At 41.8% G+C, this 26,937-nt stretch overlaps 1 protein-coding gene across 1 annotated transcript in view; it reads left to right on the top strand.

Annotated features, from left to right (window-relative positions):
• fam20ca (FAM20C golgi associated secretory pathway kinase a) overlaps nt 1-26,524 on the top strand; it is a 34,298-nt gene extending 7,774 nt beyond the window's left edge. The window contains exons 4-10 of the mRNA XM_041062866.1: nt 20,256-20,348; nt 22,369-22,484; nt 23,200-23,380; nt 23,504-23,613; nt 23,748-23,829; nt 24,088-24,147; nt 24,620-26,524. Coding sequence (XP_040918800.1) covers nt 20,256-20,348; nt 22,369-22,484; nt 23,200-23,380; nt 23,504-23,613; nt 23,748-23,829; nt 24,088-24,147; nt 24,620-24,878 — 901 coding nt within the window. The 3' untranslated portion in view covers nt 24,879-26,524. The remainder of the gene's footprint in view (nt 1-20,255; nt 20,349-22,368; nt 22,485-23,199; nt 23,381-23,503; nt 23,614-23,747; nt 23,830-24,087; nt 24,148-24,619) is intronic.
• The last annotated feature ends 413 nt before the right edge of the window (nt 26,525-26,937 follow it).

Here is a 26,937-nt window from a genome sequence, read left to right as displayed (position 1 = left end):
TTTTGACAGTAATTACATGTCAGTTTCTGAATTATATGCTACAGATTCCTGCAGCTCTTTATTTAGCCTGTCATATTTTATTCAAACGCCTTGCTTTGACTGTCACTGTCATTTGTCTCCAGCGTTTACAATATCATACAAAAGTCTTCAGAGCGGAAATACAGAAATATCTGAGAGAAATAATGTAGAAAAATAACCTTTGTTCTACTTTTGTTAAAGCACTTCATGAGGTTTTGTTGTTTCTTTCATGGCACTGATGTGTCCCACTTTTATTTTAGGGAGCAGCAGTGCATTCTGGGTACAGTAGTTCAGAGCATTGCTGTGTTGCATTGTTTTTCTTCACCTGTCCCATTGTGCAGCATCAAGTGGTGCTTCAAAGAGGCTTTGATGTTTCAGGCCTCCTTTGAGCCGAATGCAAATCTCTACACTGGCATGGGCCAGGAGACTGCACAAGCTGACAGCTTGCCAGACACCTCCACGCGATGTTTTCTCCGTGCTGCTTTGGGAAAAAAAGTTTGAAGCTTCGTTTTATCTGTCTGACTAACTCTGATGATTGTGTTTGGTGATTTAACAATGGGAGAGACGAAGGAATAGTTTTTCAAACTGCAATTTGGTGAAGTCTTTTAAGTCACAATGGCTTGTTTCCCCCCCACAAAACAATAATCAATAATCTTCCATAGCCAAATATTTATGACCTTTCCCCTCCCAAGAAACTTAATCTGTTAATCAAACATGTACTCTTCTAAATATAGTTCCTCATTTGTGGATATTGTAAAGGTCCATCTGTGCAAAAATAATTCACACAAGATACATTAAATTCGAACTAAAGGAGGAAATATTGGATGACTGTGAGATGAAAATGGTTAAAGGCTGTAGGAGAAGGAGGGCAATGAAGTGGCAAGTGAAAAGCGAGAGGGCTGGTATTGGAAGACAGATGTGAAGCAGGGATAGACCAGAGGGTAGGGGAAAGTTAGCACTGCCAACCTGTCAAGGAACTGGGTCTTCCAGTTTGAGCCAGGTTACAGGCCGAATGGAGACCCTCTATGCCAGGCCTCCATGTCTGTCTGGCTCATGTCTCTGGTGCCCATCCTACCCAATCCCTGCCAAGATGCTGGTTGTAGTCTGTACACAGAAGCATAATATAATGTTCATGTCATGCTAATTGGATTTGTCAGATGGAGGGTTGAGGGATTGAGAGAGGAGGTGTAAGCCTCAGATATGCAAAGAAAGAATTAATTTCTCCATCACGCGCTGTTTGACAAGCCTGTTTCCAGCCCCCTCGCTTTGATTTTGTTGATAGTCTCACAGTTCAAAATGGTTTATGCATTGCAAGAATAGCAAAAATGACTTTGATCGTCCCTGTGTACATGCCCCAGTCCTGCCGAGAGCGGTTATATCAACGCACAGGGTTCATTACATGTAAACACGTGTGCTTGAACATATATATAGGGCGCACATGCCCGTCCTTTAGCACCGTGGGGAATCAGAATACGTCCTCATCTGCATGAACCCGATCAGTTTTGACAAGCTAGGGCTCTTAGCGATAGTAAAAGCCAGTAGGGTTGGCTGTGGAGCCTTTTAGCTGCAACACCCAAGAGGCTGCTTCATTTTTATCATCCACAGGCTGTTTCGTAACCACATGTCCATTGGAGGCTTCATCATATCCACTGTGCCCCAGTTGGGTCATGACTGACATTCCTCTGTGAATCTTCTCTGTTGATGGGGAACTGAATTAAGACTGAAAATATCTAATGTTCTCTCGAGATGGCCTCTCCCTGCTGTGGTTATTGATCTATCATAAAAGATTGATGATTATATTACTGATTGACATGCATTTGTGTAAAGTGCAGGAGGAAACTGAACCAAAGTTCTGTACAAGAACTGCCATTTAATGGTCTTCAACCATAGAGATTTTAGATCCATATGCCTGGATTACAATTATGAAAACTTGTGACTCAGATAGCAAGCATCTGTCGACCAAATGACAACAAAGGCTGGTACACAGATTGAGTTGTCCCCGTTCACAAAAGGAGTGACGATCGTGGATAAAAAGCCAATGAAATCCAAAGAGAGGCGAAGGATAATGGCCTCACATTATGTAGAAAAGCCAAATCTCATCAAGCTCCAGAAGATCCATCAAAATCCGAACAAGTCCCATTGTTAAAAACCTACATGTCTCATTTCACGGATAAATACGGAATGATTACATACACACGCATGCATATGCATGTAAATATATGCACGCGAGGCATGCACTGCACAAACACGCACAAAATCCCCTCCTGAATTCATCATCATTGCTTGACTGACATCTTTTTCACCATGGAAGGGCTGGAAAAAGGGAAAATATTGTTGGAATTGTTGGAAGCTTTTTTTGATAGTCACTTGTGTTTCACTAAAGAGCCCCCATGAGAGCCATGAGAATGCCGCTGGTTCTCATAACTTGGACGCACTTTTTTTTCTTTCTTTTTTTTTTGAAAGGTGCCGTCAGAGCTCTTATTTGGGTGTGTGCACACACACAGAGGAAGCATATTACTACAGACAGCTGTTCGCACAGCTGCGGCTCACACACACACACACACTCGCATACGTGCACACACAAGCTGCAAAGAGAAGGACCCTGTGGGGGTTACGGAGTTCTTGCACCCTCCATCACCCAGGGCTGGTACAGGAAAATCCATGAGCAGCAAGCCAAGCCACAGCTGTAGCCACTCACTCAGAGCTGTGGGTATATTACACAGGAGGTAATGACTGCGAGCCCACACTCTGCCTGTACACACAATAGAAAACTAGCTCATTCACTCCCAGCAACTCACCATTTAACACTTCCCTAATGATTTTCACTGTGACAAGTCAGAAAGCCTTGAAGCGCATAAAGAGACTTTAAATGTGATGAAACGTCAGATCTTTTCACATTAACATCCTCGTCCTATAGTCCATGATGAAGTTTTCCTTCTGACCTCAATCTCGCACATTATAAAAAGCTTCAGCTGAGTCTATCTTTTCATTTGCTGATAGGTTATGTAAACTTTGGCTGTACAACTTTGTGGCTTCATCAGCCTTTCTGGTTGAACGGTGCTTTGGCAGGGAGAGACTCCTCGGGTTTTCAGCAGCCCTGGCATCAGAGCAGCCTCACAGCCGTCCCATTGAGTCCACGCATGTCACACAAGCACACTAGACCAATCAACAGGCGAGAGACATGGCAGCAGCTCAGGATGCCAAGCAATTTGTCTGACCTGGCTTTTGAAATCAGTGGCACTCTGCGGGGCGCAGGTGTGGTCAGAGATGGAGGAGGCTATAAATTTAAAGTGGTGTGTGTGTGTGTGTGTGTGTGTGTGTGTGTGTGTGTGTGTGTGTGTGTGTGTGTGTGTGTGTGTGTGTTTGTTGGGCAAATTGTTCTCAATTCTCATTGTGTGTCCTCACCTCAGGCAACGTATGTCAGTGTTTGTATTTGTGTGTTCATGGCAGAGTATTGTTTGAGTGGTTTTCCACATTTGCAGATTTGTTTGTAGAGTGAGGCAGAGATTGAAAAGGTAAGAAAGTTTATATGAAGAGCAACAGCAGCATAATGTCAGATGCGTGAGGCAGTAATGAAGAATATCTGTCTGCACTGTAGCTGATAGGTGTAGACAGAGAAACAGTTCAGTGTTACTTAACACTCTTATACAATGTTTCCCAACTGATGGTTTCAGTGTGTGGACATCTGTGTTGGCGTTAGTCATTACTTTTTCTTGGTAATGTTGCGAAACTAATTATTTATAATGAAGCAAGGGAATTGAGCCACGATTCGGTTTAAGCTCTGAATCTGAAATCTAAATCACTTCCAACTTCTGTTTATTTTGTATCAGACATGATCAATTAATATTTGATATTGTTAGTTTGTGATATAGCAGCCCAGTATCCCTGGACTTACATCCATACTGGAGGACTGTGACTGACATATGTTGCCAGATTTCAGTGCCAACGCACTGAAATCTGAAATATTGAACTAAATTCTGGGTTTTTCATAAAACATCTGATACCAGCATACTTATGGCTATAGGGTGGGGTATATCATATAACTTTCAGGAGACTGATATTTTCTTTAACTAACAGTCGCAGAAACAGCCACTGTAATTCAGATCTTTTCAGATTTAACCATAGTTATTTGGTCTGTGGTTAAGCTGGGAAAATCAGATAGAGAAACATACAGGGCAAAAGTAACATCTGCTCTCAAACATTATCTGCTGTGTTTTTCCCTTCACCCTTCTACATTTTATTGTCTCTATCTCCCTCGCTCTCACACACACACACACACACACACACACACACACACACACACACACACACACACACACACACAGTGAGGGTGTTCCGGTGTCAGGCGTTCACAACATCTGTTTCTCATGCAGCTTTGTACTTGCAGCCAGGCAGCCGGAGAGGGCCAGACCCAGCAGCTCTTCTCTAGGCTCTGGGCACTATCCTCCGCAGGTCTTTAAGATTAATTTGGTTTTTAAGCTGCTCTAATGTGGCTGAGGATTGCTCATCTTACACAGCCCCATTCCCCCCTCCATGCTCCTCTTTTATCCTCTCCCGACCTCTCTCCTCCTTCTCCTTTATTCAGTCTATCAAAGACTTTAGTGTTGTCCAACTTAAAGCTGATAATTTCAACAGTCTCCGCATTGCACCATGTATGTAAATTCTCTGTGTTTTTCTTTTGCCCTTATTTACTTTCTGAGTTCTGAGTATTTTTTCCATCCATTTAAAAAAAGAAAAAAAATACACTTAATGAAATCCTCGATTCACAGCTACACACTGCAATGTGTATTAGCAAATAATGTGGCTTTTTTGCATGTGTTTGAACTTGAAGTGTTCTGCAATCATGCATGTACATGCGTGTGTGTGTTTACATGCTTTTGTTTCCTGGACCTTTTCTGGCTAAAAACACCAACCTTGTTGGGACCAGTAGTCCTCATGGGGACCTCCTAACAAGGATAGCTGTGCAAACTTGACTGTGTGTGTGTCCAGTGTAGTCAGTGTGTGGGCACTGTGATGCCTTGACCCCTTGTAGGCTGCGAGATGAGCCAGTCAATTAGTGCGCTGCTGCGCTGCTTTAACGGTCATGTAACCAGCTGCATTCAGTGGTTCGTCACATCTGCCGAGTCATCAGAACACACACACTCTTCTTGTCTCACATCACTTGTAAGGACACAATACATTCCCTAACCTCTATCCTAACCTTAATCACAGCTGAATACCTAACCCCAGCCCTTACCCTAAACCGAATTCTAGCCTGAACCCTAACACCAAGTCTTAACCCGCACAATGATGTTTTCAAATGAACAAAAAAAAATGTGTCTGCACACCCACAGAAAGACATACACACACACACACACACAATTTGAGTTGAATATTAGATTTAAATTAGTGAAGTCTTAATAAAGTCTACCGCAGAATTTCTGTCTGCAGTATTTTAATTGAAGTGTCAATCATTTGTGTGTGTTCTGCCTATTACCTAATTATGTCACGTCATTAAAGTGTCTGCTTGCGTGCAACCGCACGTTTGGATGTTCTGCAATCAGTCATTTTACATCATTCACATCTGTCATGATTACGACTGACTCATTTCTTTTCCATTTGTTGGGCGTGCTGAAAAAGACGTGTAATGTTTTCATGTTCCTCTTTCTTCCTCCGTCTCACAACTCTGTCTGGTTTGTCTGTGTCTCAGTTCGGTGTCTATTCTTGATTCGAGAGGTCGACAGCGTAGCACCTGGCACCTACAACGTTCCTGCATTCCATCTCAAATCTAAAAATCTTTTTTTTTTTTTTTTTTGACAGGCGTTCTCACACAGAGACTGAAACACAGAGGACTATCTTATTTTAGACTCCCAACCATTAAACTCCCTGCACACCCTCCCCACTCTCACATCACACATCCACTCACACATCCACTCTTCACATAAAGACATTTCTCATGAATCTTTTACTAGGTCGGCTCTTGAGTAAGTGGTGTTTTTCGTCACCATCCATCCCTTCCTCCCTCACTCTGTCCACCCCTCTCTCTGTCTCCACCTCCTGTCCATGCTCCTTTATGGACTTGTTTGTTTGATTCGCTCAGGCAGTACTAATCCTCAGCTTGTCCCTCGCCTCCGTTCAGAGCCTCTCTGATCTGTATTTTTAGATTCTCTCCGTTTTCTCTCTCTCTCTCTCTCTCTCTCTCTCTCTGTCTTACAAGTGTTTATGCACTCACAGTGTATAATGTGGCAAAGCTGTGAAGTACCCTAATCGTAATGTGATTACAGGCCAGCTGAGTTGTTGGAAATGATACTATGAGTGATGTGCATGTGTGTGTGCTCATGTGTGTAGTTCTTGGTTATGGGTAATGACCCTAGGGTCATTGTCAGCCAGATTCATACAGTGACAGGATTTTCATCAAACTCGATTATGTCAGTTTTGATTTAAACTACCAACAACTAAGCACTTTTTTTTTTAATTTACACAAGCTGAATCTTATTGTAATGGATTTTGCTGTGGAGTTCCAGGGAGGTGTTGCAGGTCAAGATACATGACCATGAGCTTGTGAGCAAACTGTTTTTTTCACATTTATTTAAAAGTGAAAATGTTAAAAGTCATCAGGCAGTCTGCCAAACACACAGCCAGTCAGTTTAGAGCCACCATTGTGATCGCACACAGTTTATTCCAAAAAAATAAAAATAAATCAAGAAATTCTTTTCAGTAGCTTGAATAGTTTGCACAGCGACTGTCTGGAGACTTGTTATCACCTTGGGGTTGTAAGGCAAGCTGTGACAAGTCATTTTTTTAGGCCAAGAAATAGTCGACAGAGCTCTTTGTAAAACCACAGCATGTAGTTTTTATGCTTCGTTTTTTGTTTGGATTAAACCAGAACTGTTTTAATCAGTAATCTTTAAATATTCTTGTAGGCAGATTTTGTTACCTTTGGACAGAGCCGGGCTGGCTGTTTTCAGTCTTTGTGATAAGCCAAGCTAACTGGCTGCATGTGTGTCATTCTCATACACACATGCTGAAGGCTGAAAGGATGGTTGAAACATCAAGAAGCCCGTTTACTCTCTGAGCTTGTGGATGTGGACTAGAGCGTGTATGTGCTCTTCTGTATTATGCGACATCCAGATGAATCATATTTTTGCAACTGTGCATGCTTGTTGTGGTTCCTGACCCTGTCTTTGTCACTGCTTTAAGTGGTTATGTTGTTCAGCCATGCTATCATATCATTATAGTCTAAAATACTGGATAGGGGAATTCCTAAGCTTCCCTCTAGGAATGCTGCTGCCGCATTTGGCTGGAATGCAGAAAATTCATTTCGCTCCAGGAGGTGAATTCTAGTAGTCCCAAATGAGCATTTCTTTTTATGAGGCTAGGAAAGCAGGCTAAACCCTGACTTGTTAGGTTGAAGAACATTTTGTGTACCGTCTGCAGCAGTTTCTGCTGAAATTACACAAAATAACTGAGGTTGGTTATCTTAAGTGAGCACTCAGGAACACTGCATTTAATTGAGGGGAATTTTCAAAGGCTAATTGTCATCTAAGTGCTTTGGTGAATTCACTATCTGTGATTAAGACCTTGCATTTTAACAATTTATCCTGACAAGTCAGACAACATCTTGCGGTGCAGCATAAAATCTTGCTAATGGCCCTGATGTTTTTTAATTTTTAGTCTTTCTCAGAAGCCATAATGAGGATAATTGTTTGGGCTTAGACAAAACGGGATGATTTTTCTTCTTCTTTCATTGCAGCAGGTTTAAAATGACAGAGCACACATGCTGCATTCTTACTTTGTCACTAAATCAAATGTTGCCCCTTAACAATGGGACCACACGCACTGCACCACCCCTTACAACTGAGCTCAGTCATTAGATAATGACCTTTCCCAGGTAGATCTATCACAGTCCACCTGAATCTCCCTCCAAGCCGAATGAATGAAACAACAGTTCTTCGACAGACAGAAAGAGAGAAAGCATTGTGACTCTGTAACTTGGGCCTTTTGTGATAGCATGCACAGAGGTTAATACATCCATTGTGAGCCAGGCCCATGCTTGTCTAAGCCTGTCCCATGCAAGGTGGCAATTAGGCTGTGTGTGACTCCCCTTATCCCCCTGACAGAGGCCAGGAGAGGGGGAGGAGAATGCAATCATTGTTTTCCAATTAAACCAGAGGAGGGTTCTCCCTGGCTTCGCCCATTGTTAGGGCAGGATGTGGGAGGGGCTGCCATGGCCAGGTCTGGTATCACCGGGCCACGGAGGCAGGAACCTGATCCAGGGACTTGCCTGGGTCACCCCTCCCCTCCTATGCACCCTCCGTTTTGCAGCTCCGGGCAGCAGTGATGCAAACAGAGGAGCCTCTGTGCTGGAGGTGCAGGGAGACTCTCAGTCAGTGTTGCTGCTGCTGGGAAGATTGTTGACAAAAGGAGGTCTCAGAAATGTAAAAGCATCAGATTGATGTGTTTGTGTGTGGATGTAACAACGGACGGAGTAGGCTTTTATTTTCAGTTTTCAGTTTTCTTGATTGAACTTTATGGTTATTTCTAAGAATGTTACAGATTACATTATGTTGTAAGAGTTATTGTGCCCCTCTAAAATGGTATATACACAAGCAGGAGCAATGCACCAGCTACACATCATCATTACAAGATGATGCATTGGGCCACAGTCTGTGGTGACATCAAAGGTCACATTACAAAACGCAGCCGTCACATGATGATGCATGGACGCTGCCTCTTGACACGCTGTATGACCAATAATAGTACAGAGAACCTCTGAGAATATCTCGCTCTGATTCTTACCATTTGAGCCAGTGTTTCATTTGTTTTCATTTGCATTGCAAGCATCACTTACTGCACTGCACTGTAATACCTCTTTAGAGTGATGTCTTAGATAAATACTGAATGTACAGAAGTTTATCAGTTTGAAAGGTCTTCTTGGTTCCAGTGTGAAGACATCCGAAGTCTCGTCCTGATTCCTTTCAAATGCAAATTAACTCAATTTATCTTCAAGTGCACTGGACTGGTTCCATCCCACTTAGCTCTTACACAAGGATAAATGCAACCCTTGGAACTGTTTTTCCAGTGGTTTCACCACTTCCTCCTTCACCGCCGTCACCCACTCATGACCACAATGACATCTCTCAGCCACCACTTAGCCCCTGATAGATGGTTTCTATTTAGGAAATGGCATCTGACCACAAACCACCGAGCACAACAAGACTGTTGACAGGTTTAAATAGAAAAGTTCAGCTGTGGGAGAAACGGAGCACAAACATCCATGCCTCGATTTGGGGGCCTCACCCACAAAATAGCTTTCTGGAAAGACTCTTTTGATTGCTTTCTTTGGTCGAGGTATCGAAGTTTTGAGTTTTATGTAGTTAGGTTTCACTCGGCGGTGTGCAATCCATTTTGGGCCGGTAAAGAAAAACAGCGTTAAAAATAACTGGCGGCCCGCTAAAATTGAGCTGTTCCCTCTCTTTCGAGCTGAGTGTAGTGATGGATGAACTGCAGGAGCTTGTAACTTTTAGCACTTAACAGAACAGGTTGTTAGGACGACTGCAAAGCTTCCCAGGTAATTCATAAACACATTCATTAGGGAGCTTTACAAAAAGACAATGCCACTAAATCAAACGCTATTCTGTCATCAGTCATGTGCTGCTGGAATATGGCATTTTAAGAAGCCTTACACTGAACTAATTAGGGGAAAATGGTACCAAGCCTTTCAAGCCGTTCTGGCTTGTTATGGATTAAAGTCTTCAGAGACAGTCAAAAATAAACGGTTGCCTTGTTCCTCTGTGGATCTGCTGCTGTGTGTGGGAACGCGCACGTGTGTGTGTGTGTTTGCATCTGAAAGTCTTTATCTGCTTTTGTGGTGTGTCCGTGTTCAGTTTAAATAAACACAGATGGGGAAGGGAATGACTGGCCAGCAGCCACTGTGTCCTTCAGGAAAAGGAAATCAGAGGGAGGAGGAGGGAGAAGAAGGACAGGGAAAGTGATGAAGATGTATTTGTGGTCTTACATGGCTGGCTGGTTTATAGTCAGAGGATCTTAAGGTGGCAGGGTCATCTGCGCTGGGCACTGCCTGATGAAGGGCAGAAAGAGATAGGAAGATCATTGTGGCAGAGGGAAAGATCTCTAGCAGCAGCAGGTGATATTAAACATGATTTTATATGAGTGTGTGCATGTAGCACACAGAGAGAGAATGTGAGTGTTATCATTGGGTCAAGATAATAGGATTGTTTTGGATGAGACACCTGAAGATATTCACCACCGCAGATGGGCAAAGATAAATAACGTCCAAAGTGCTTATTCACAATCCAATTAACTTCTCTTGGCTCAAACTATACAGACACACTCCATGTCCGAGCTGAGAGTGGTGTGTGTCTGTGTCTGTGTCTGTGTCTGTGTCTGTGTCTGTGTGTGTGTGTGTCTGTGTCTGTGTGTTTGCATGCTTGCACACATGTTGGGTACATTGGAAAATTAATGCTTCCCAAGATTTAACATAATTTGCTCTAATTGGTGTTTGCTGTTCAGCAAGTACTTTGCAATAATCAGATAAATTCTTACTGGTCTGCACCGCGGGCTAGCATGGAGGACAGACCTGTACTCAAAGCCTCTCAGTAAAGATTCTCCATTTAAAAAGGCACGATTTTCATGGTTTTGGCAGGTAATTCAGCCTCATTCTGGCTCAGTCATTTGCCAATTTCTGCTCGGGGAATCTGCTTTGAATTTTATCCCAAGAGGAGAGCGTGATTGTATTTTCACCCTGGTCAAAGATTTCTTGCAGTCTTTCATAACCTCATATTTATTTTATGACTAAGAGAAAACATGCAACAATCCTAAAACGTAGCATTGCTCAGGCTTTGAAGAACTTTCCAATTAAACTGCATGTGTTCAAGCTTAAGACATGGCAGCATCCACCATTTTATTTGCCCGTCATGTTTCAGATCACAGTCAAATGCCAAGAAACAATTTGAGGGAATACAAGAATTTAGACTGTCAGAAGATACCGAGAAGTGTAGCTGCTCTCTGTGTCTTTCCCAAAATTCTCCTCAGTCTGAGTGGAGACACTACTTTTCGCTAACCCTGCAGTTTACTGACACTTTCAGACCAGGATTGTTTTCCCTTCCTCTCATCAGTTTCAGCTTATATGTCATGCTGAATACCAGGGCTTGTTACTCAGTCCCTGTGAGATGAAGACTCATGGTAATGCCCATTGATTTTGTGAGCAGGCGGGCAGAAACAAAAACTCGCACACACAGACACATACAAGGAAAGCTCTTAAAATCCCCATTGATCCCAGTGGGCTGAGAGCTATCCAGTCTGTTTTCATCATGGAACTAATGTTGGCCTTTGTGGACTTTGTTGATCTTTTGTTGCCTCTCTAAGACCAGAAGTGTTAAGGTGGATGCCAGCTTTTACTTTTTCCCACATTATTTAGTTTGATTCTGGCTTTTGGTTCTTTGAAGCTTTAGTCCCTTCCCGTCCTCAGCTCCCTCCTTCTCTCGCAACTTCTGAACCCGTGAGGGATAACGACAACTGGTCAAGGCTTTCTGGAGGAATTTCCTGCTGGAATAATATCGTAGAGGGATTGTACCACCCCTGTTCATATGTATTAGTTCCTTCTTCTACATAAAGAATGTTCTTTTTGACAGTCTTTCTGGTGGTTGGGTGTGTAACTAGCGATAGTGTGGAGGGAAAACAACAATTCACATCACTCTGACATTCCCTGTGAATCTTTTCCATACCTCATTTCACGGTGGATTGCCTGGCACGGATGGACAGTTTGGTATAGCTGTGAAAATCCTGGAGATATTTTTTTTTTTTTTTTTTTGGGGACAGGTGGCTGGTATTACTGCTCAGGATCCAACTTTGGTGTTTATGTGGAAAAATATACTGAGCCAAGCTGCGAGAGAGAAGCTTATTGTTCTAAACATCCCCAAGCTTGTGCATTTTCAACATCTAATCACTGTTGACCCAAGAATACCCTTGATGTTTGTGTTTGTTCTGCATAATTCATAGTTCATATTCTGTGCAAAGCCTGTCATGAATCGCGCACCCTGTGAAGGATTGCCTCAGACTTGTGCTATTGAAAACGGTTAATCCTCTGTGGATGGATATGTAAATATGACGAAGTGTGGCTCTGTGTTGCTGGAACACTCCTGATTGTTGAGGATAAACCGATGTGCATTTTGTTTGTTGTGGGTGATGGTGTGGGAGAGGGAGAGAGACAAAAAGAAGGGCAACCGTAAGCATAAAGACCTGTCCCATCCTTCAAGTACATAAGAATATATAATCCCCTCAGTGAACACACACACAACATACAGTACATACATGAAAACAGCAGCATTATTCCTGTATATGATCCTGTGCAGTAAATGCACATCACTGCCACACAGTGTTTTCAATCATTCTTTTCTGTGTATTTGCACTGCTCTTTTTCACCTCATCGTTCACATTAAAGAGAGGCGCCGAACTGAACTCCCTTGGAATCTATTTGGAGTGTATTATCAATTTTGTAGAATGTCTGTAAGTTAGCTTTTTAAGTTGTAGTATTTGTGACTTCTGGGGGTTTCATTGTTTGTCTTTGAATTTGGAAAAGAGACACAGTCAAGACCAGGCAATTCTCAGCCCAACTGCTTCGACAGTCAAAAGTAGAGAGATGACAGTAAAAAGAGGTGAGACATGATGTGAAATTACATGTGGCAAAAGTCTCTGGACAGACTTGAAGCCCATTACAGTTCTCGGTTGGTGCCTTGAGGTTGGACACAAATTACAACTGTTGCACCAATGATGAATATGATTTAGACGTAACGATTGATCACACCAAGTTGGACCAATTTCCACCAGTCGTTCTCGTAAAGACTTTTGCAGTCAATACTAGAGAGTTTTGCCTAACCTGAGGATGGTTTTGTTCTCTCACCCACACTTCCTTCTGTGGATTATACAGTCAGCATTGCCACCATTTCACCATCCAGGATCTTGCCAAACTCACTCTTTTTCCCTCCTTTTTTTTATTACCTTTTCAGTGCAAATTGTACTGCATATAAACAGTGCAAGCTACTAGTTGCCATTCGTGATTGTTTTGGTACAAAAACACACAACACTTTTGGTGTTTTTGCTGGATGTCTGCCTCTACACCAACAGTCATTTGGTGTTTTGTTTTGTGTATTTACTGTTTACTGACTGTCAAAGAGTAAAAAGAAAAAAAAGCAGTGTTGGTGTAAATAATTTGGTGAAAACAATCTTGATGTGTGGCCCAGTCTTTGTAGGTTTCAGCTAGTTTTCCAGTTTGTTCCAAGCTTTAAACCACAAGGCCACAAGGACACCCCAAAGGGGTTTGTTTGTTTCACAAAAAAATAATTGCTTTCAACAAAAGTTCCACAGCCTGACGGCAGCACACTCACTGAAATTATAGATCTAGTATGAAAAAGACAGAAGGGGAAAAAAATGTCTTTTAATACATTTAATTCCCCAGACACCAAAAAAATCTAAGATGTTGTTTTCTGATGCTGTGAAGATACCTGTAATGGAGAAATATTATATATCTTTGGTGCAAAATGATACAAAAAGATCATTTCAAGATTCAAAAAGAAAATATGTCAATATTCATAACTAGCCTTACTAAAATAATCTATTTTTTTCTGCAACATCTTTCGCTGTGGGAAAAAAAAACGTCCCTCTGATGTTCAGCTGTTGTAATGTCACAAAAACTGTACTGAGGCTTATTTTCCGATTATTCTGAGTGAATGAAATGCAATTGAAAAGCAGTTGAGTCATCAAACATTTAGTCTATTGACATCAGAAAGCTGCCATTTTTTAGCACTTCTCACTGAAAGCCACCAGTGAATGCGCTTATCGAGTAACAAGCACAACACTTATTTTGACATGGAAAAGCGCCGATGTGCTCACCAAAATGTGGCTTTGTGAAAATGAAAAATACGCGGTGATACTAATAAGATTTCCTGGTTTTTTTTCTCTATTTTTCCCCATATATATTCCAAGTGCGCTCTCATGACTCGGGGGAGACCGTTAAGATGATTGTAGGGAAGAGATCCCAAAAGCCCACATATAATTCCGCAGCTTTGCATCAGGTCTTCACAGTGATTTCACGTCTTTAAACACAGAGCGTTAAGCCCAGGGGAACACAGCTGAATATGTCAAGCCAGTCAATTAAGGCCAGCCAAAAAAAAAAAAGAAAAAAAAAATCACAGCAATTTCAGAAATAGCTCTAAGAGTAATGGGGAGCAGAGTAGATACTGAGGAGAAGGAAGTGTGATTCGGCCTAAATAGCTGGAGCACGTGGAATTATTGTGCATAATCCTACACGTTGACCAGGCATTAGGGATTTTCTGAAAATCTTGGCAACACTGCTGAACAGTGAACACAACCTCAGGTCAAAAACTGAGAAAACCGTCAGTTCACTGCCATCACAGACACTCGTTAACAGCCTCCCAAAGCCAGACTACATGATGCTCACTTTGCACAATGATATTTAAGTTGAGATTTACCATCCACTATCCATCACTGACAATCACATTTATTATTAATGTATTTTTTTTATATTGAAATTGGGCAAAAGTTTTATTTGCTGATCCCCTGCCTCTGAGTAGTCATATAGCATTTTGTGTGTTCTATTTCCAGCACCCTGTGCAGTCTGTCTTGTTAAACCACATACACAGAGGGTAGTTAGACAGCAGCAGGGCTTTGCAGACCCATAAGCCATAGCCTGATCCCTGACATATACAGACAGGGACTCCCAGCCATCTGGCCAGATGAGACAGTTGGATATGCACATTCTCTCTCTCTCTGTCTCTGTCTCTCTCTCTCTCTCTCTCTCTCTCTCTCTCTCTCTCTCTCTCTCTCTCTCTCTCTCTCTCTCTCTCTCTCTCTCTCTCTCTCAATCATGACTCAACCTCACATACACACACACACACACAATTTACACTGGTTCTGAGGGTTTCTGTCATCTATCTTAAGGGCTGCCAGAGAGCTCTGGTGGTCACAGATAGTGACCTAGCCCACAGCTATGCAGCTTCCCTCAAAGCCGTACATTTAGACAACTTTTATTATGAACAGAAGGTCAGGTGGCCAAGAAAGAGTGAGGGGACTGGGGGTTAGTGGCAAAAGAGGTATGAGTGAGATAAACTGAATTCGATATTTGGAAAACAGAGGAACCCTGTATGACTTAAAAGACAAAGTGAGGTTTAAAGGGTGCATAGGTTTTTAAGTAAGGATTCACTTAATGAAAGAGGACCTGCAAAAACCTATGAAGAAAACATGTTAGGTCAGAAGCACTGACTACAAAAATAACATGATAACCTTTAAAATCTGACTTTTTGCAATCCTGTGCAGTTTATAATTAACAGTTTCTACTCTGTGAAGAATGAATCTCTACCAGCATGATGTTTAATGTGTAATGTATTACCTTCATGGTGGAAGAAGACAAAATAGCATCATGTGCTGCACTTTTAATGGCTCATACCTTTAATGCAGATCATTAATGAAACATCATGACTCCCCAGGGCACCCTACTCTGATGAAAGGTCAGTCAATAGATATCTGCACCTCTAAACTTGGACGTACTGAATACTTCTTGCAGCAGAAAGCTGATCACTCAGTCTTCTCTCCCACCTCATGAGTCTGTGATAACTTTGAAATTGAAGCACTGACTTAGGCCATCATCCTTCTTCTTCTCCAAGTCAAGTCTTTTTGCCAGCATTCTTATGATAATATAGCACATACAGCTTCCCACACATGCAGATAACTTGCTTTTCCCTCCTGGCAGTGTCTCACCCTGTGTGTTGAAAATAGCTGAGACTAGAACACAACTTGTGGAACATTGATTTGAAATTCAATCTAGACAGCTACCATGGGGCTCTGGGTCGGTTCTTAGATCCCTCTCCGATACCGATGCTGGAGAAAGCAAAAAAGCAGCATGCGTGGAAGAAAATAAAGACAAATAAGCAGACACAGGAATACACACTATGTTACACTATGTTATAGTGTGTGTGTGTGTGTGTGTGTGTATGTATGTATGTATGTATGTATGTATGTATGTATAAACACACACACACACAGTATGCTGCTGTTTGCAAATGTAAACACAAGCACACACACACACACACATACACAGCAGCCTTGACAGTCTTTGCCTGCGTTCTCTCTGATACTTGTGCCTGTAGTGCTGCTGACAGACAAGCTCACTCTGGCACAAATCATCCAGCCGAAGAGGTTTTATCTCCAAATCTTTTATCTGGTCCTCCATCCTACCACCTTTCTGTCACCTTGAGAGGTGTTGTGAGTACTCTACAGGGTGCCATTTACCCATGAGTGTCCTGAATACATCACACTCATCATTTGAATTTCTCCAAAATCCTCATACACACAAAAAAAAAAACCTCTTAGCAGACTATTTCACAGTAGATGAGGCGGAACTCTTTTGAAAACATACAGTAATCAATGTCAAGAGGGAGGGAAAGGGGTATACACATTGGTTAGTAAAACATCAATCCGTTGTCTTTGTTGTGCCGTGATGAAAAAAAAGTGATGAGGAGGAATAAACACGGAGGTGGCTGATGGGAAAAATCAGTTAGGGAAGAGGAGAGTGAGGGAGGGGTTGACAGAGATGGGATGCATGCATGGATGAGAAATAAGTGGAAGAAGAAAGGAGAGGAGGAGCAGGGGAGAGAAACTGCTGGATGCTTGATAATTGGTGTTAAGTAGGGTCAGGCTGGTGAGAGGTAATTTCATTTAGCTGCATGGTAACAAAACAGAATTGGTAAATCAAAGCAGGTTAGAAAACAGGAAGCTGGGCCTAATATTCTCAATATTCTCATTTCATCCTTTCCTCTCTCCCCATATGGAAAACCAGATTTCCAGGAACAGAAACCTTCATGCAGATATTTTCTTCCTGATATTCTGATATGCTTGGGCCACTACAGTTTAATATGTAGTTTAGAGGATCCAATAAATGTGACTTGTTATGGCTCTGGACACCTATCGCCCAAAGGATGCATTTGAACAGCCTCGCTGTCTTGTTAGTTAGATTCATTTACATGGTTGATGGGATTGATTGCAGGTCTGTGGCTTGTTACGGGCTGACAAGACAAGAGCACCAGGCTAATGCTGTATTCATGTCATAGCAGCGATCACGAGTTTCCGACATAGCATTAATGCCAACATCCCATTTGTCACCATGACCGTCGTTCAGTGTCATTAAAACCAAATAATGGATATAGTGTGATATCATGTTCTTTGTCATTTCTGATATGTTAATGCTGAAGATCTTTTAAAATTGTGTGTTATGTTGCATGAACGAGTTGCAGTTGCAGATACACAGACCTCATAGCAAAGCATTCCCCATGTCTTCTCAGCCACCCACCCACACACACACACACACACACAGATGACTGAGGGCCAGACAGAGACAAAGAAGCCTGTCAGTGGGGGGCTAAAATCTGCAATGGATTACCAGTAGATGACAGATCTCCTCTGTGCCCTCTCTCTCTCTCTCTCTCTCTCTCTCTCTCTCTCTCTCTCTCTCATTCTATATGTTGGATCAGTAGTAAGCTGTACAGCAGTAGGTCAGTGGAAGTAGGCAATGTAGGGTTTTTTTTTCCCTTCCATTTTCAGCTTTGGCCCCATTTTCCTTAGATAGAGGTTGAATAATGCCTGATTGTTCCTGGCGTTTTAACGTTATTCATTCCACCTGATTGGGAAAAACAAACTGCATACTGTTTCATCTTCATTCAGCGTGCATGGGTGAAGAGAGCTACTTATTTCCTTTCATTAGCTTCACTCCAAAAAGTGACATGGAAGCGGTTAGCGCGTTGATTTTTCTCTCACTGGGTTTGTCTCTACTGCCCTCTCTCTGTCACCAACATGTATCATCAGTGTGATAGTGTATTGTGTGCATGTCTGTCTGTGTGTGTGTGTGTGTGTGTGTGTGAGAGAGAGAGGGACAGAAAGAAAAGAGGAGCATGTATGCAGAGTCTGGGCAACAGCTGTTGTGGTGCCCCCCCTCCCATCTTTCTCTAATATAGCCCTCCACTGTGCAGGTCTAAGCTCATGAAAGAGCATTAAAACTGCGCAGTCAGCGCAAATTGAGTCCACATAGGCATGCAGTTTAGTTTCATCACTTCATACACACACAAAGAGAGAGAGAGAGAGAGAGAGAGAGAGAGAGATTCTGCTGAACTATGAACAGTACGTTTGCTGGAACCTAATCACACGCTCCTTCATATAAAAGGGCTTTTACTATCAAGGACACTCACTGGTAGACGAGGTGTGTGTACATGACTGTGAGGGGAAATTTGTGATTTTTCATAGCTTGTGTGTGTGTGTGTGCACGTATTTATGAGTGTGCATGTGTATGTGTGTGTTTGTGTTACGGCTTTTCACATCACAAACCTGCTATTACCCACATTCAAAATTCTATGGAGCTTCCTCCTTGACAGGAAATTGCATTTTACATCTTGGTGACCTTGGCAACCAAAGCCTGTAATGCTTGCCTGTCAGGTTTATGTTACACATTTTGCACAGTGGAAAGTGAATTCAGGAAAAAAAAACATAAAATAGAAATCATGAATGGTCAAAATGCTTGGAAGCAAATACATCATCATAGCAACTGATTGAAGACTAAGAAGCATCTCCTTGTTGATTGAGAAACAACTTTCAGACTCTCTCTCTTTCTTGCTTAGCTTTCATACAGAGTAACTTCAGTCAAGGCTGTTATTATGTACAACTCAGGCCAAAAATGTGAAGAAAAATTTCACATCTCAGTGTTCAAACTCAGCAACCCTGATTATCTACACGTGATAAGGCGTCCTAATAATGGTACAATTGAATGATAACAAGGTCCTTGTTAATAATAAGGTCACCTTTTATTCCGCTCCATCTTCGTCTACACATTATCTTTCGTCCCCTGCCATGCACCCTGAAAATGAAAACACCATTAGTCCCATCCTCATTATGGGTGGGAAAGAATGGATCACAATAGCAGCAGCTGATTTACCGGTAAGTGACGATTTCCCTCACACGTGAAAGAATAGGAGGAGAGGTTATTTTCTTTTGTCAGTGGTTTTGGCTTTTCAAGAGAATGGGGAGTAAAGGAGAGGAGGTGGAGGGAAGTTAATACACCGCTCCACCCTGAAGTCCAGTCCATACTAATGGAGTGGAGGAGGGGAGGAAAGATAAAGGAGGGCAGAGAGGGAGGGGATACAGTATGTGGCAACATGTGTGTGCATGTGTGAGTGAGGTTTAGCTGACTGTGTACAAGCAGAACAGTTACAGTGCACGTTATTGTCAGTTGTGTCTACGTGCATGTGTGTCTGTGTGTGTGTGTGTGTGTGTGTCTGAGAGAGAGAAGGCAAGTGTGTGAATGTAGAGAGATAATATCCTGCTGCCAGATGAGGAGACAAACAGAGAGAGAGAAAGACGGACACAATGATGCTTCTAGCAGACCCTGACTCAGATCCATGGCTTGGTTGGCAGAAATTCACATCTCCTGGATGTCTGTGAGTGTGTGTACGTGTGTGTGTGTGTTAGCTGGGAGGAATAGCAGGATGTAAGCAAGAATCTCATCCAGTTTCCCCTCAGCAGCCTTGTCCACACAGGCTTTGGTCTCATGCGTCAGCTTGTGTCCTAGAAAGGGACGCCGAGATGAGTTTCACGCTGCAGGAAACAAAAAATTTGACGAAAGCTGAGGAGATTTGCATAGACAGGAGCAGAGATGTCTGAAACCAAAAGACAGTGTACTTGAAATTAAAACACATCTGGTTTGAAAACTCAAGGTCAGCATAGAGATATTATTTTGAATTGCCTTCTGATGAGATATTGTTTATCATCCCCTTCCATCATCCCCTCGCTGCTGAGTCAGTCCTCGGGAGAGGGATGATACTAGGAAAGAGGGAATTCACATTTTCAACTTTCTCGTCTTTCAGTCCTCAGTTCTAACAGACATTTTTCAGTTCAGCATGAATATAAATATCACAATGTAAGGGCTTTCCAATAAGTGTTACTCCTCAGTATTATTATATGTCCTATTGTTGTCCTGGGGACAATTCCCAATTGTTCCCCTCATCTAACAGCCAAGTCCAGTTGCCCTCTGTTCAACTCTTCTTGAATAGCTCTTATCTAAACACCAAAATGCAAACCATGAGTACAAAGAAATCACATTAAAAAAGTGGATGGCTCTGACTAAAACGTATACCTGCTGATGTTATGTTTAATGTTTCCTTGTAACGACTGTCTTTCAGGCAGACCCGGGAGCAGGAAACCCCTCCAGACTTCTTTTACTTCTCCGACTTCGAGAGGCACAATGCTGAAATCGCTGCTTTTCACTTGGACAGGTGAGTTTTGCCACCTTTTTTCCCCAACAAAAAAAAATTTCAAAAACTATTGTGCCGACACTTCTTGTTGACTCATCGGATTCCTGTCGGAGTGCATTTTCAAATCATCCTTTGCAGTCTGTTCCAGGAAGAATGACAGGTCACACATGTTCGTTCACACAGACATTTTAACCCCATTATAAATCGGAGGTGTACCATAATAGACTTAAGCTGTGAAAATTTGAATAGGATTAAGTACATGAGGGATTAGATAACACACAGAGAGCTGGGAACATCTCTTTTACTTGCTGCTGAGTATATTGATTTCCACATGATCCTTTTACTCTAAAGACAAGTTAAAAAAAAAGGACTTCTCAACAGAGGGGAGTACTACGAAGAGTCAAATATGATAGTTTGGGATTCTGGGGGTGGATGATAAATGGACTGCAGGTCATTTTAAGGTCTGCAGAGGGCATGGTAATTATTTCACACATGCTCACACAAACACACACTCTCGCTCTCTTTTAGATGAGGTCAGTGGCACGTGTGTGCGTGGGCAGGAAAATGGAGCCAAACAGGAAATCACAGGCACGACATTACTGCCGGGACATAGTTTTAGAGCAGGGGGGAGATGCCCCTTAAAGAGCAGTTTGTTTTTAGTTTGCGTGCACCACGCCGGCCTGCCTATGAATTATAGTCCCGCTGCTCAGCCACAGCAGTCTCTGGATACTGAGCTATTGCTTAGTTTATGACTTCATATTGAATCAGGAATGCCGAGTAGGAGGGTGTTTTGCTCTGCTAAAACTTTCTTTAATTTGATTTCTAATTCTAGACCGTTCTGATGAAATGTACTAAAATATCCTGAAGATTTGAGGGAAGAGGTAACATCACTGCTTTCCAGTAATTACTTCTAAATCTCACTGTTCTTTGCCTTTGTACTATCTTACCATCTGTTGTGAACTCCTTGTGACTCAGGGGTGTGTAATAGACGGCGTGCACACAAATAGACTCTTGAGTCTAGGCAAATACACACTTACGCATGCACGCACACACACACATGCACACGCACTCACAGGCGCTCCTTTGTCACCAGGGCCCAACATGACGCTGCAGTTTGCAGCTCCTGAATGCTATCCTCTGTAGGCTAAAGTTTCGTCAACTCTGTTCCACCCAGCCAGTCTTGTCTGTGTGTCCACCTGCTCCCAGGAGGCTTAGCTTTAGTCTCAAGCAGGTCAGGGTCATCTGGACAGAAAACACACAGTGAGACAGGCTAAACAGGGGCTGAATAGGTATCGTGTTCTGACACAGGAGCATAAGAACAGAATGAGAGAGAGACAGATGCAGACAGAAAGGAAGCGAGAGAATGGGAAGGGTAAAAAACTGAGAGCAGGAAGAGAAGAATTAACCTGATCTCTACCATCTAAATAAAAGCAGGGGGTTAGAACAGATCATCATTAAGTAGATGTGGTTCATAAAGTTGTGTATTTGTGTGTGCTTGAGTGTATGTTGCTGAGACAGACACCCTAATAATGTTGTGCTCATAAACAGATGCTGAATGTCAATAAAATTCTGCTTTTGATGCCAATCACACAAGCAGACAGAAAGCACTGTAAAGATGATGAATTATTAATATATCTTGTGCTGAAACCATACAGATCAAGTTCTGTACTGACAAGTTTGATGGGAAATCACTAAATATTGTTATTCTGCCGTGAAGAAAAGGATCCTGATGTCCCACGTTTTCTTTGGGGCTGTCTCTATTTAGACAATAATGGGCATATGTATGCAGATAATACACATTACTGCAATGAGCCGGAGCCTGAAGGTGCTTCATAGCTACATCTGTTAAGAGGAAAGTAAAGTCAAAAACATCGTGCGAGACAGTAAAATTTGGCTTTACTTCACTTGAACAGTACAAGTTAGTTAATTCATTAGTCAATCTCACATCTATGTTAAAAAATATCTTTTTCCTTTAAAAAAAAAAAGCCTGATGACTGTGTATGAAATGTTATATAATATGATTGTCTCTCTCTCGCCTCAGGATCCTTGACTTCAGAAGAGTTCCCCCAGTGGCGGGACGACTTGTCAACATGACAAGGGAGATCAGAGATGTGACACGCGATAAGAAGCTGTGGAGGACCTTCTTCATCTCACCAGGTAGTAACTCTACCAGCCTCTGCAGCTTAGCATAGTGCTGTAGCTATTTCATCCTATTTAGACAGAGCAGAAAATATGCACCTCACTGGCTTCACTTTTAAGACACAACTGCTTTAAGTAAGCTGAGTTTACTTAAAGCAGCAGTGTGTGTGTGTGTGTATATGTTTGTATGTCCTGGTGAACATGGCAAGAATATGGCAGTGTGTAATTAAAAAGGCAGGAAACCAAAGCCAAAAGTCACCACAGGGTGGCACTGTACTCACAAAAGCACTATAATGCAGGTATTACAAGGGATTTTATATAACCATGTAACTTGATATATAACATTAATAAATGGAGAACAAACCTAAGTTGTGTCCAACAAATCAAAACATTAAGTGTTACAGTGACAAGGGAAACTGCAGGCTAATTCAGAACACAGACAAAGTCAAATCAAAGCAAGTCATTTGCCACACAGGAATAGCTGTCAGGGCACAATGAAGAGGTTTACAATTTCTCAAAGATGCCATAGCAGAACAATTAAAAAAAAAAAACAGTTTTTAATACTATAAAGATGCAAAGATAAATTAAGTAATTTGGTTTGAAGAATATCAAGGACAAACATGGAAGGTTTTCCAGTCCTGTGATGCAGAAACAAACTGTAAAATTTAAAACTTCCTGCTCTTTTGTCTCTGACTTCATCTCTAAACCGTCACGTTTGCCTCTCTCTTCTCAGCCAATAACGTCTGCTTCTATGGTGAATGCTCTTACTACTGCTCCACTGAGCATGCTCTGTGTGGGAAACCGGACCAGATTGAAGGCTCACTAGCAGCCTTCCTGCCAGACCTGAACCTGGCCAAACGCAAGACCTGGAGAAACCCTTGGAGACGTTCCTACCACAAACGCAAGAAAGCAGAGTAAGGAAAAGACACGAGTGAACCACATTCATGAATCAGACCTCATGACTTCAGAAACAGTGATCTCCGTCTCTGACTAATTAACTAGTTCAATTTTAAAACATATTTTCTGTCTATTCTCAGGTGGGAGGTGGACCCAGATTACTGCGATGAGGTGAAGCAGACGCCCCCCTACGACCGTGGCACTCGACTGCTGGACATCATGGACATGACCATCTTTGACTTCTTGATGGGTAAGAGGCAAATAGGGTGTATCATTACAAATTACATTACTAATATATTAGTATTACAAATATATTAGTATGTCTCCTTTAATAACCAATTAATTGACTACTCTGAATCACCATTTCCCTCTCTCCTTGTGCAGGTAATATGGATCGTCATCATTATGAAACTTTTGAGAAGTTTGGAAACGAAACTTTCATCATCCACCTAGACAACGGAAGAGGGTAAAGACATTCCTCAGCTTTTATATTGTCTGTCTTAGCATTTAGTAAATGTTTGATCCACTGTAATGAGAACAGTTGCACTGAAATTAAATTAATTTATCAAAATCTAGTTGCTCACTTTAAATATTTCTCATGCTCTGAAGATCCAGAAGATGTACATCTAAGGACCTTCATCAGAACTAATGAAGCAATAGTCTGAACAGCTGTTTGTGATCATTCTTGATTAAGCCATTATGCTTTTAATCCCTGGCTATGTAGGTTTGGAAAACACTCCCACGATGAGCTATCAATCCTGGTGCCCCTGAGCCAGTGCTGCAGGTCAGAGTTTTTTTTTTTTGTCCCAACTTTTTTTGTTGCAAGGATTTCCTGCTAATGACAGAATGAAATGTGCTGTGTCTAGTCACGGATAAGCCATTATGTATGCAGGTGCCTCCCCGACAGCTCCTCCATCATCACCATCAGGCCTTTCATACACAGGAAATATCTAAATTTAAAGGGGAGATTGCCATAAAACATACTAAGCAAAGTATCCTCCAGGGGATAAAACCTTTTACATGTTAGACGCTGAGCTTTTGTCTAGTGTTACACTCAAGCATGTCAATTTCAGTCACAAAAATATGCCTTAAAGGTGGATTAGTTTAAAACTAATACCCCTAGAAGAATTAACCTTTTTTGTTTATCAAAAGGTGTCCAGTTAAAAGTTAAAATACATTTATATTAACATTCTAATTTTAATGATATTTGGGTCAAATTTGAGATCACCTGTTCATCCTTTTTCCCCTGTTTTCAGGGTGAGGAAGTCCACATACCTACGTCTCCAGCTGCTGGCCAAAGAGGAGTACCAGCTGAGCTATCTGATGGAGGAGTCCCTGCTCCGTGACCGACTGTCCCCAGTCCTCATCCAGCCTCACCTCCAAGCCATGGACCGCAGGCTCCGGCTGGTGCTTCAGGTCCTTGCAGGCTGCGTAGAGAAAGAAGGTTATGTTAATGTTGTGGAGGAGGATTTAGTTGGGGACACAGCCACCCACAGGAGCCCAGGTCACAGGTAGTGAGGGCGAGGCTCCAGGGTAACAGAGACCAACAGTGACACATGGACCACGTCCGTGGCTGTCTGACCAATGGGATTGGACCAAAAATCCCACTTCTGATATCAAGCTGAATTCAGTGAATTCCAAGACTTGCCATCATTGCCTCTATGGAACCTGCTTTTAAGTGTGTTTATAGAAGAATCTGTCCACAGATACAATGAAAGACTGTGCTCACACAGAGGCTTTGTATTTGTTAGATACAGATGTATTTTTGTTTTACCAGATGTTGTATAAGACACAAAGGAACCACTGCTGTGTTCTGACTTTGTCCTTTTTGTTTTGAAAATGGAGGGGATCAGCTTGTTTTATGTGTTTTATTATATTAGTGCATAACCAAATGAGAACTTACACTGACTGGGAATCTTATGGTCAGACAATAAGCTTTATCACTTATCATGATGTATGAAAAGGTTAAGAAAGTGTGTGGACGTTTTGAGATATTGTTCCTTTTGTAAAACATGTTAGAAAATATAGTTTTCACCTTCTGCAGTCAACTACATCAGCCAGCAAAGTTTCATCAGACCTGGCACAAACAACTTGTAACCACGAGTTTCCTAATAGTGTGTTCTGTTTATCTATCGTAATAAGCTTTTTGTCTTGGCACAGACTTGGAACAGATTGATTGAAAGAGTCATTACATCACTTCTGAACAGCATAAATCTGAGTTCAAATATATTTCTCACTGTAGATCAGACAGTACCTGAACTTTGCCTTATTCCAAACGTATCTTTTTTCTTTTACTTTCCCATCTCCCCTGCAAGTTTAGCTTGCACTAAATGCAGTACAACAGCACAAAGATAAAATATTATTTTACAAACCAAAAATACTCTAAATACAAAGACTGGAGCCCACACCGATGTGCTGGTTAATGTTTATTAAGTGGTGTGTCAATTCATTCAAGAGCACTACCATTCTTACCTGCAGACCTGAAACATTCAGTATTGTCTGCTATGATATAATTTTACGATTTATGCAATGCAAAATGTTAGTTTGTGTGTTGTTTCATTTTATGGGATTTCATGTCCAAATGACTATTTATTGGTGCGTTACAAAGAGTGAAAGTGGTTTAATAAATTCTAGGTTATGGTTTTGCTTCATGTTGCTTTATACATTGGGAAATATTTAGCCTTAGGATACTATTTAAATTGACATTCCTTTGGGTACTATTTTTATGTTCAGATGATAGAAAAACGATTAAGCTGTTTGATTTTGGATGTTGAGTTGTTGAAGTGATGCCAGTGCAATTTTCAGTTTCGTCCTGTGTATCTGGCTAACCCAGTACCTGTGCAATGACAGAAATTGAGTACTTGAATGTTTTTGGGTTGGCAGTATGGACAGGATTCACAGAGCTACAAACAGTGTAAAGCCTGGGAGCTGGGCTCAAGTCTGCTTTGGGGTGATAAAGGGGTTAAAATGCCTCGTCCCGCCACAGGGATAACCTCGGGCACTGTTCTTTGATTTTCATATTCTCAGTGTAAATACCTATAAATACTTTGAAGACCTAACAAGCTGCACCGAACAGTGATTTGCTTCTGTTTTCTGCTATTGCATTGTTACTGTGAAGATCTGTTTACTAAATAATTAAAGTGTGCAATAAAAACAAAAGTGAGAACAAAACTCTCTGTGTGTAGGTGGCTGCAGGCATATGGGCCTTTTGTTTCTTGATTTTCTTTTTTTTAATGTATGTGTGGAGGTGAATATACTGTATGTGTGTTGTTTGAGGGGTAAAGACTAAAAATACGCTGTGCAAAAATACATGTTGGGTTTAGTGAAAATTTGTCAATCTCATCCAGCCAGTGGGCAGCCTTAGAAAAACACGAGAAAACCCAGCCTTCACCAAGACCTTCAGCATTTAATAGCAGTAGCTCCCTGAACAACACATAGGCAGCCTCAGTCGCACATGCACACAAACTTATCTCCTCTTACCTGAAAGCACCACAATAAATGAGCACTGAAAAACATACAGGTTGAGCTGAAAGGTAGTCTTATTAATCAAACCTTACGCTTATATAAGATACTA

Source organism: Toxotes jaculatrix, chromosome 18 (assembly GCF_017976425.1).
Source record: "Toxotes jaculatrix isolate fToxJac2 chromosome 18, fToxJac2.pri, whole genome shotgun sequence".
In the NCBI taxonomy this organism is placed as follows: domain Eukaryota; kingdom Metazoa; phylum Chordata; class Actinopteri; family Toxotidae; genus Toxotes; species Toxotes jaculatrix.
Note: the sequence above shows the minus strand (reverse complement) of the source record. Positions and strands in the feature narration are given on the sequence as shown.